General features: G+C 25.7%; 5 protein-coding genes across 5 annotated transcripts; all 5 read left to right on the top strand.

Annotated features, from left to right (window-relative positions):
* Nucleotides 1-66: 66 nt before the first annotated feature.
* LOC145741895 (kelch repeat and BTB domain-containing protein 8-like) lies at nt 67-739 on the top strand. The gene is made up of 3 exons (XM_082559573.1): nt 67-208; nt 266-483; nt 590-739. Exons 1-3 carry the CDS (start codon nt 109-111, stop codon nt 737-739), a joined length of 468 nt encoding a protein of 155 aa, XP_082415699.1. The 5' UTR covers nt 67-108.
* A 14-nt stretch (nt 740-753) lies between these two features.
* LOC145742676 (uncharacterized) lies at nt 754-2,820 on the top strand. Its single transcript, XM_082560453.1, has 7 exons — nt 754-848; nt 1,101-1,201; nt 1,309-1,489; nt 1,724-1,867; nt 2,057-2,218; nt 2,395-2,551; nt 2,619-2,820. The coding sequence occupies exons 1-7, from the start codon at nt 782-784 to the stop codon at nt 2,818-2,820; spliced, it is 1,014 nt and encodes a 337-aa protein (XP_082416579.1). The 5' UTR covers nt 754-781.
* A 424-nt stretch (nt 2,821-3,244) lies between these two features.
* Nucleotides 3,245-6,596, top strand: LOC145742677 (kelch-like protein 12). The gene is made up of 11 exons (XM_082560455.1): nt 3,245-3,306; nt 3,418-3,541; nt 3,709-4,137; nt 4,236-4,385; nt 4,466-4,544; nt 4,775-4,866; nt 4,964-5,144; nt 5,390-5,533; nt 5,731-5,892; nt 6,063-6,222; nt 6,290-6,596. The coding sequence occupies exons 1-11, from the start codon at nt 3,245-3,247 to the stop codon at nt 6,396-6,398; spliced, it is 1,692 nt and encodes a 563-aa protein (XP_082416581.1). The 3' UTR covers nt 6,399-6,596.
* Nucleotides 6,597-7,322: 726 nt separating this feature from the next.
* Nucleotides 7,323-8,215, top strand: LOC145742678 (kelch-like protein 12). Its single transcript, XM_082560456.1, has 4 exons — nt 7,323-7,476; nt 7,534-7,751; nt 7,857-8,006; nt 8,087-8,215. Exons 1-4 carry the CDS (start codon nt 7,323-7,325, stop codon nt 8,213-8,215), a joined length of 651 nt encoding a protein of 216 aa, XP_082416582.1.
* Nucleotides 8,216-8,398: 183 nt separating this feature from the next.
* LOC145743419 (uncharacterized) lies at nt 8,399-10,312 on the top strand. Its single transcript, XM_082561374.1, has 6 exons — nt 8,399-8,486; nt 8,583-8,763; nt 9,007-9,150; nt 9,317-9,478; nt 9,635-9,791; nt 9,859-10,312. The coding sequence occupies exons 1-6, from the start codon at nt 8,415-8,417 to the stop codon at nt 9,971-9,973; spliced, it is 831 nt and encodes a 276-aa protein (XP_082417500.1). The 5' UTR covers nt 8,399-8,414; the 3' UTR covers nt 9,974-10,312.
* Nucleotides 10,313-10,698: the final 386 nt, after the last annotated feature.

A 10,698-nucleotide genomic window follows, 5' to 3' on the forward strand; every position in this document is an offset into this window, starting at 1 on the left:
AATAAGTTTCAAGCAAATATATAAGTTTAGTCAACTTGATTTATGTTTTTACAGATGAGAGAGAAATACAATCCCATTGTAAAGATTCAAGGAATAAGCTCGGAAATTATGGAACTTATTTTAGATTATGCCTACACTGCCAAAATCCTGATAACTGAAGAAAATGTCTTTGAGATTATGGAAGCAGCAGATTATCTACAAATTAACAGTAAGATTGATAATATTATAGTTTTAACCTTAAAATTACAACATATTGTATATTTAGAACTTCGCAAGTTTTGTGGAAAATTTCTGCAAACCATTGTTGATGTTGAGAATTGTTTAACCATGCTGGCTTATTCTCAAAGATACAACCTTGAAAACTTAAAGCAAAGAGCCCAGAAAATAATTGCTGAGAATTTTGAAAAGGTTGCATCAAAGCAAGAATTTATCAAACTCTGTTTCGAGGATTTGATTTCTATTCTGAAACTGAATGAAAAAAAGGCAAGAAAATTATTTTTTTGGTAGATTTTAAAATAACAAAGTTGAGTTACAAACCTAGCAAATTGATTTTTATATTTAAAATTCTTAATAATATACACAACTTCAGGTTTCATCTGAGAAGTTCATTTACAATGCGATGATAAATTGGATAAAACATGACAGCAATGAACGACAGAAACATGTTAACCAATTGTTCCAATCTCTTGATCTTCTTAAATTAGGCAGAGAATTTCCACAACAAGTCTTCTTAAATTAGGCAGAGAATTTCTACAACAAGTAGGATTTGATAATAAAATTTATGGAGTGTAATCAAATACTTATCTCTGCTTTGGTTAATTTAGTTTCACCAAAAGAAAATTCTAAAGGTTGGTAATTATTAAAACAACTTAGCTTTATTTATGCGCAATAATGAAATTAAAAATTGTCTTTGTTCTATGGACAGAGGCAAATTTTGTATAACAGTTTTTTTGATGTTGATATAAAGAGTAAAAATAGTTTTAATTAATTTTAAACTAGACAAAATGTTGCTTCAATTTTAATATAATTTAATTTTTATATATATATCTTATATATCCTATAGACATAAATTTTATGTTTATATTTGGTTGATTATATAGATTTTGTAGCTTTAACAAAGTTATTTATTATGGGAGGATATAACTTTGAAAAGGAAGCTATTTTGTTTGACACCATTACAAAAAAATGGACTCTCATGCCAGTAAGTTAGTTTTAAATATATTAAATAACGTTAAAGAATGTAACAGGGTCATAGTTGAAAAAATATAATAAACTTTTGTGTAGTTTGAATTTGTAATATATTTAAAGGAATTAAATGAAGAAAGGTTTGGAGCTTCATCTGCTGTAGTCAACAAACAAGTTTTTATCATGGGAGGGCAGCATGATTTCTCTGTTGAAAGTTTAAAGTTAGATGAAGTAGATCTACAATGGAAAGTTGAACCTTTAATGAAACCAGCTCGGTGGTTGGCATCATCAGCTGTCATAAATGGTTGGTTTATAAATTTTTGCACTTTTAAGAAGAATAAATTAAACTTGTACTTTTGAGATTTATTCAGTTTTAAAGTGGTATAGATTTTATTCACATATTTTGAGTCTAGAATAAATATTATATTTTAAGGTAAAAAAAATAAATATTCTTAAAAACTAATTAATGGTCTTTTTAATTAAAACTTTAAGAAATTTATTTTTTAAAGTGATTTAAATTTAGTAATTATTGTTCTAGATTGTATTTACACAACTGGAGGCCAGGATAAAAATGATATTACTTTATTAAGTGGGGAATTCTTGGATGTGAGGACAAATAGAAGGGGAAATATTCCTGACATGATTGTTCCACGTAGAGGTCATGCATTACTTGCTGCAAAAGGTAAACATACAAATTTCATGTAAATTATTTCAATGTTTTTTCGACTGCAAAATTTTAGATTAACGATCAATAAAAGATGTGAAACGATTTAATTATTTAATTTTAATAAATTTGGTTTAGATTTAAAAAACAGTGCGGTAAACAAATTATACAATAAAAACGGTAAAGACTCTAAATACTTATGTTTAGGTAAATTATTTGCAATCGGGGGATGGAATGATAAAAATAGAAGTTTAAGTTCATCAGAATGTTTTGATTTTGATGAACAAAAGTGGTCTCTTATTTCTTCAATGAATCATGGTGTAAATGCCCATGCAGCTGTAGTTTTAGATGATCACATACTAGTTACTGGTAAGTCAAACTTTTTTATAGTAAATTTTTTTTGTAATTGTCTTTAACTTAAAATTTATTTTTTAACAGAAACAATCATTAAATTTAATAGAAATAAAAATAAAAATATTACTTTTTGAAATATTTTTATCCAAATCAAATTAAAATTTGAAAAACTTTAAACATATTTTTTCTAGGTGGATATCGGGGTGGCATTGGTGCAGTTTCATCAGTGATCAAATACAACATTATTACTAATACATGGTCAGAAGTTGCACCACTGAACAAGGCTCGATATGGTCACTGTGCCTCAGTTGTAGATGGCAAGATTTATGTTGTTGGGGGCAGGAATAAGTAAGTTAAACTAAATATTTAGTTTGTAATAATTTATTAAACTCTGGTTTATTGTTTTATTATTTAGGGGTTCAGTTACTTCCATTGAAGTATTTGATCCCATGAACAACAAATGGACAATCATTGCTGAAACAAAAAGGAAATATATTATGCAACATTGGTTGTTGTTTAATACCAATATTTATATTTGTGATGTCATAACAGTTGATTTTATATTTTATTACTTTTTTCAACCACATAACAAGTACATTTTAAGAATATTTTTGTGATTGTTTTAAAACAATATTTAAAATTTATGCATTTAGAAAATATTCAAAATTTTTTAATAGATTATTTAAACTACTAAAAACCTGTATAATATATAACCTGATATCTGTAGATAATTTTATTGATTTTTTTATTTTGTATAATTTTATAAAACTGTTTAATTTTAGTTTAAAATTGACCACCAATGGTTATAAACTCTTAATATTTTTTTTCTAATTGATTCTTTTTAAATATTATTTGCGTTGAATTTATGTTTTTAAATTAGGACTTTTTTATAAATTAAATGTGTCATCTTTTTCTTTCATTAACATAATTTAATTTCTAATGTATTTATATTTTGCATCTCTAACCACTGTAGTTTTACTAACCATAATTTTGTTTTAAGGTTTTAGGTTTGTTGTTAATGTTGTTTAAATTTGTTTAAAAATGGTTCGAAGTCAAGAATTTAACAGTGGTCATACTGATAAAATATTTGAAGAGTTAAACAGGTTTGTTAACTACAACTAGTTTTAATCAAAGTAGAATTTAAAATTGTTAAAAAAAACAATCAAAACCGAAAAATAAGTTGCTTAAAGATAATTTTTTGTTTTTTATGTCAGGGATAGAAAAGGAGACAAAGATTATTGTGATGTCATAATCAATGATGGAGTGAAGGAGCATTCCGCTCACAAAAACATTCTTGGATTTTTCTGTGTTTTCTTTGGAACAATGTTTACAACTGAGGTAAAATAAAACAATTTAAAAACTTTCAATGACAAAAAGTTTATACAATAAAGTAGTCAAATGTGTTTGATTTACAAAGTCGTTTTATTAGAAATTATAGTGTCTTTATAATAAATAATTTTCAAGCAAATATATAAGTTTAGTCAACTTGATTTATGCTTTTACAGATGAAAGAGAAATACAATCCCATTGTAAAGATCCAAGGAATAAGCTCGGAAATTATGGAACTTATTTTAGATTATGCCTACACTGCAAAAATCCTGATAACTGAAGAAAATGTCTTTGAGATTATGGAAGCAGCAGATTATCTACAGATTAACAGTAAGATTGATATTATTATAGTTTTAACCTTAAAATTACAACATGTTATATATTTAGAACTTCGCAAGTTTTGTGGAGGATTTCTGCAAACCATTGTTGATGTTGAGAATTGTTTAACCATGCTGGCTTATTCTCAAAGATACAACCTTAAAAACTTAAAGCAAGGAGCCCAGAAAATAATTGCTGAGAATTTTGAAAAGGTTGCATCAAAGCAAGAATTCATCAAACTTTGTTTTGAGGATTTGATTTCTATTCTGAAACTGAAAGAAAAGAAGGCAAGGAAATTATTAGTTTTTTAGATAAAAAAGTTGAGGTACAAACCTAGCAAATTGATTTTTATATTTAAAATTCTAAATAATATGCACAACTTCAGGTTTCATCAGAGAAGGTCATTTACAATGCGATGATGAATTGGATAAAACATGACAGCTATGAACGACAGAAACATGTCAACCAATTGTTTCAATCTCTTGATCTTGTTAAATTAGGCAGAGAATTTCTACAACAAGTTGTAATGAAAGAGGTCAGTTAAGTGAAAAATATTTTATTAAAAGATTTAAAATGTTATAATTGAAGTAACACTTTGTACAAACTTGTTTGCAGGATTTGATAATGAAATCTTTGGAATGTTCTCATTTACTTCTTTCTGCTTTGATTAGTTTTGCCCCACCAGAAAAAAAAGGTCAACTTATATTTATTTATAAAACTTTAGTCAAATTTTTTTGAGGATGAATGAATAATATTAAACCTTAATTTATAAGATATGTGATTTTAATTTTAATTATATGTACCATAAACTAAAAAAAAATTTGTTTTAGTTAAAAGGTAAACCAAACTGTTTAATTATTCTACCTAAATGTATTATTTTTTTCATTTTTCTTAAATAACATTTTTTTAACATTTAAATTGCAGATCCAGCAAAGTTACTTATTATGGGAGGGAATAGTTATGGAAAGGAAGCTATTTTGTTTAACACTGTTACCCAACAATGGACTTCAATGCCAGTATGTTAGTTTTAAATATATTGGATTGTATTTTAATCCAAGAGCCCAAATTTTTAATTACTGGTTTTTACATTTTTTTTTTTAAATATATTTGTAGAAATTAAATGAAGAAAGGTTGGGAGCTTCATCTGCTGTTGTCAACAAACAAGTTTTCATCATGGGAGGGTTGGGTAAATTCTCTGTTGAGAGTTTAAAGTTAGATGAAGAAGATCCACAATGGAAAGTTGAAGGTCCAATGAAACAAGCTCGGTTGTGGGCATCATCAGCTGTCATAAATGGTTGGTTTATAAACTTTTGCACTTTTAAGAAAAAGAAATAAAACTTGTATTTTATAAATTTATTTAGTTTTAAAGTGGTATAGTATGTATTTACACAATTTGGGTCTAGAATAAATATAATATTTTAAGGTAGAAAAATAAATATACTTAAAAACTAAATAATGATTTTTTTAGTTAAATTTTTTTTAGTTTTTTAAGGGTTTTGTTTTGTAGAGTATTTTAAATCTTGGTAATTATTTTTCTAGATTGTATTTACACAACTGGAGGCCAGGATGAAAATAATTTTACTTTATCAAGTGGGGAATTCTTGAATGTGAGGACAAATAAAAGAGGAAATATTCCTGACATGATTGTTCCACGTGGAGGACATGCATTGCTTGCTGTAAAAGGTAAACGTAGAAAATTTCATGTAAATTATTTCAATGTTTTTTCGACTGCAAAAATTTATGTTAACGATCAATAAAAAGATGTCAAACGATTTAATTAGATATTTAATTTTAATTAATTTGGTTTAGATTTAAAAAAAACGGTGCGGTAAACAAATTATACAATAAAAACGGTAAAGACTCTAAATACTTATGTTTAGGTAAATTATTTGCAATCGGGGGAGTTGATGATAAATATAATAGATTAAGTTCATCAGATTGTTTTGATTTTGATAAACAAAAGTGGTCTCTTCTTTCTCCAATGAATCATGGTGTAAATAATCATGCAGCTGTAGTTTTAGATGATCACATATTAGTTACTGGTGTGTCAAGATTTATTAAATTTTTTTTGTAATCGTCTTTAACTTAAAATTTATTTTTTAACAGAGACAATTATTAAATTTAATGGAAACAAAATAAAATTATTATTTATTGAAATTTTTTTATCTAAATCAAATTCAAATTTGAAAAATTTTAAACATATTTTTTCTAGGTGGATTTCGAGATGGCATTGGTCCAGTTTCATCAGTGATCAAATACAACATTATTAGTGATACATGGTCAGAAGTTGCACTAATAAACAAGGCTCGATATGGTCACTGTGCCTCAGTTGTAGATGGCAAGATTTATGTTGTTGGGGGCATTAATGAAGGGTAAGTTAAACTAAATATTTAGTTTGTAATAATTTATTAAACTCTGGTTTATGGTTTTATTATTTAGGGGTAATCCAGTTAATTCCATTGAAGTATTTGATCCCACAAACAACAAGTGGACAATTATTGCTAAAACAAAAAGGAAAATATTTCAGGCAACAATGGTTGTTGTTTAATGCCAATATTTATATTTGTGATGTCATAAGGGTTGATTTATTATTTTATTACTTTTTTTAACCACATAACAAGTACATTTTAAGAATATTTTTGTGATTGTTTTAAAATATTATTTAAAATTTATGCATTTAAAAAATATTCAAAATTTTTTAATAGATTATTTAAACTATTGAAAACCTGTAAAATATATAACTTGATATCTGAAGATAATTTTATTAATTTTTTTATTTTGTAAAATTTTAAATAACTGTTTAATTTTAGTTTAAAATTGACCACCAATGGTGATAATCTCTTAGTATTTTTTTTCTAATTGATTCTTTTAAAATATTATTTGCATTGAATTTATGTTTTTAAATTAGGACTATTTTTTAAATTAAATGTGTCACCTTTTTCGTTCATTAACATAATTTAATTTCTAATGTATTTATATTTTGCATCTCTAACCACTGTAGTTTTACTAACCATAATTTTGTTTTAAGGTTTTAGGTTTGTTGTTAATGTTGTTTAAATTTGTTTAAAAATGGTTCGAAGTCAAGAATTTAACAGTGGCCATACTGATAAAATATTTGAAGATTTAAGCAGGTTTGTTAATTAAAAATCAGTTTTAATCAATGTAGAATGTAAAATTGTTTAAAAAATTGTTTATAATATGTTTCTTAAATATAATAAGTTGTTTTTTATGTCAGGGATAGAAAAGGAGACAAAGATTATTGTGATGTCATAATCAATGATGGAAAGAAGGAGCATTCTGCCCACAAAAACATTCTTGGATTTTTCTGTGTTTTCTTTGGAACAATGTTTACAACTGAGGTTAAATAAACATTTTAAGGAATTTTAATTTAAAGCAACTTATACAATAAGGTTATTAAATGTGTAACTTTTACAAAAATAAATAAGTTTTATAAGAAATCATGTTTTTACAGATGAGAGAGAAATACAATCCCATTGTAAAGATCCAAGGAATAAGCGCGGAAATTATGGAACTTATTTTAGATTATGCCTACACTGCAAAAATCCTGATAACTGAAGAAAATGTCTTTGAGATTATGGAAGCAGCAGATTATCTACAGATTAACAGTAAGATTGATACTTTTATAGTTTTAACCTTAAAATTACAACGTATTATATATTTAGAACTTCGCAAGTTTTGTGGAGGATTTCTGCAAACCATTGTTGATGTTGAGAATTGTTTAACCATGCTGGCTTATTCTCAAAGATACAACCTTGAAAACTTAAAGCAAGGAGCCGAGAAAATAATTGCTGAGAATTTTGAAAAGGTTGCATCAAAGCAAGAATTTATCAAACTTTGTTTTAAGGATTTGATTTCTATTCTAAAACTGAAAGAAAAAAAGGCAAGAAAATTATTTTTTAGCAGTTTTCAAAATAGCAAAGTTCAGTTACAAACCTAGCAAATTGATTTTTATATTTAAAATTCTTAATAATATGCACAACTTCAGGTTTCATCAGAGAAGATAATTTACAATGTGATGATGAATTGGATAAAACATGACAGCAATGAACGACAGAAACATGTCAACCAATTGTTTCAATCTCTTGATCTTGCTAAATTAGGCAGAGAATTTCTACAACAAGTTGTAATGAAAGAGGTTAGTTTAGTCATAAATATTTTATTAAAAGATTTAAAATGTTATAATTGAAGTAACACTTTGTACAAACTTGTTTGCAGGATTTGATAATGAAATCTTTGGAATGTTCTCATTTAATTATCTCTGCTTTGGTTAATTTTGCCCCACCAGAAAAAAAAGGTCAACTATTATTTATTTATAAAACTTTAGTCAAATATTTTTGTGGATGAATGAATAATATTAAACCTTACTTTATAAGATATGTGATTTTAATTTTAATTATATGTACCATAAACAAAAAAAAATTTGTTTTAGTTAAAAGGTAAACCAAACTGTTTAATTATTCTACCTAAATGTATTATTTTTTTCATTTTTCTTAAATAACATTTTTTTAACATTTAAATTGCAGATCCAGCAAAGTTACTTATTATGGGAGGGGAGAGTTATGAAACGGAAGCTATTTTGTTTAACACTGTTACCCAACAATGGGCTTCAATGCCAGTATGTTAGTTTTAAATATATTGGATTGGATTTTAATTCAAGAGTCTAAATTTTTAATTACTGGTTTTTACATTTTTTTTTTAAATATATTTGTAGAAATTAAATGAAGAAAGGTTGGGAGCTTCATCTGCTGTTGTCAACAAACAAGTTTTCATCATGGGAGGGTTGGGTAAATTCTCTGTTGAGAGTTTAAAGTTAGATGAAGTAGATCCACAATGGAAAGTTGAACCTCCAATGAAACAAGCTCGGTGGTATGCATCATCAGCTGTCATAAATGGTTGGTTTATAAACTTTTGCACTTTTAAGAAAAAGAAATAAAACTTGTATTTTGAAATTTATTTAGTTTTAAAGTGGTATAGTATGTATTTACACAGTTTGGGTCTAGAATAAATATTATATTTTAAAGTAAAAAAAAAAAATATACTTAAAAACTAATTAATGGTCTTTTTAATTAAAACATTTTTGGTTTTGTAAGGTTTTGTTTTGTAGAGTATTTAAATCTTAGTAATTATTGTTTTAGATTGTATTTACACAACTGGAGGCCGAGATAAAAATAATAAAATTTTATCAAGTGGGGAATTCTTGGATGTGAGGACAAATAAAAGAGGAAATATTCCTGACATGATTGTTCCACGTAGCGATCATGTATTGCTTGCTGCAAAAGGTAAACATACAAATTTCATGTAAATTATTTCAAAGTTTTTTCGACTGCAAAAATTTAGATTAACAATCAATAAAAAGATGTCAAACGATATAATTAGATATTTAATTTTAATTAATTTGGATTAGATCTTACAATAAAAACGGTAAAGACTCATATTTATGTTCAGGTAAATTATTTGCAATCGGGGGAAGGAACGATAAAGATAATAGATTAAGTTCATCAGAATGTTTTGATTTTGATAAACAAAAGTGGTTCCTTATTTCTCCAATGAATCATGATGTAAGTGATCATGCAGCTGTAGTTTTAGATGATCACCTATTAGTTACTGGTAAGTCAAATTTTCTTAAAGTAAATTTTTTTGTAATCATTTTAAACAGAAACAATTAATAAATTTAATAGAAATAAAAATAAAATTATTACTTTTTGTAGTTTTTTTATCCAAATCAAATAAATATTTGAAAAACTTTAAACATATTTTTTCTAGGTGGATGTCGAGATGGCTCAGTCGCTGTTTCATTAGTGATCAAATACAACATTATTACTGATACATGGTCAGAAGTTGCCCCAATGAACAAGGCTCGATATGATCACTGTGCCTCAGTTGTAGATGGCAAGATTTATGTTGTTGGGGGCTTGGATAAGTAAGTTAAACTAAATATTTAGTTTGTAATAATTTAATAAATTCTGGTTTATTCATTTATTATTTAGGTTGTTTGGTAATCCAGTTAATTCCATTGAAGTATTTGATTTCACGAACAACAAGTGGACAATTATTGCTAAAGCAAAAAGGAAAATATATAGTGCAACAATGGTTGCTGTTTAATACCAATATTTGTAATTGTGATGTCAAAACGGTTAATTTAATATTTTTATACTATTAACAACCATATTTCAAATACACTTTTAAAGTAATTTTGTTGCTGTTTTAAAACTTTATTTTGAATGGCTCTGGTTAATTTGTTAGTTTATATGTAATGATATTTGTATATAACTTCTTTTATCTTTTTATATTGTATATTCTTATAAAAATTGTTTGGTTTTAGTTTAAAGTTATATCAAATGTTTACAATTTCTGTATTTTTTCTAATTTTGTGTTTTAAAAATTTTATTATCATTGAATTTAATTTTTTTAATTTTTGCCTATTTTATAGGTTTAATTTGGGTCACTTCAATAACTTATTTATATATGGATTTTACTGTATATATTTTATGCAATTCTAATTACTTATAGTTTAACTAACCATAATTTTATTTCAAGGTTTTAGGTTTGTTGTTAATCTTGTATAATCTTGTTTAGAAATGGTGCGATGTCATATACTTATGAAATATTTAAAGAGTTAAACAGGTTTGTTATTATTATATGTATACTGTTTGATAATTTAATATGTTAAAATGATAAAACAAAAGAACATTCTACTTATGATAAGTTCTAAATATTTTTGTGTTAATATTTAAAATTTTATTAAACAAAAATAGATATATTAGTTCGTTTTTTAATACCGTGTAACAAAAATATTTTTTATTTGTAGGTTTTATCTATAGTTTTGT

This window comes from Corella eumyota, chromosome 2 (genome assembly GCF_963082875.1).
Source record: "Corella eumyota chromosome 2, kaCorEumy4.1, whole genome shotgun sequence".
Lineage (NCBI taxonomy): Eukaryota > Metazoa > Chordata > Ascidiacea > Phlebobranchia > Corellidae > Corella > Corella eumyota.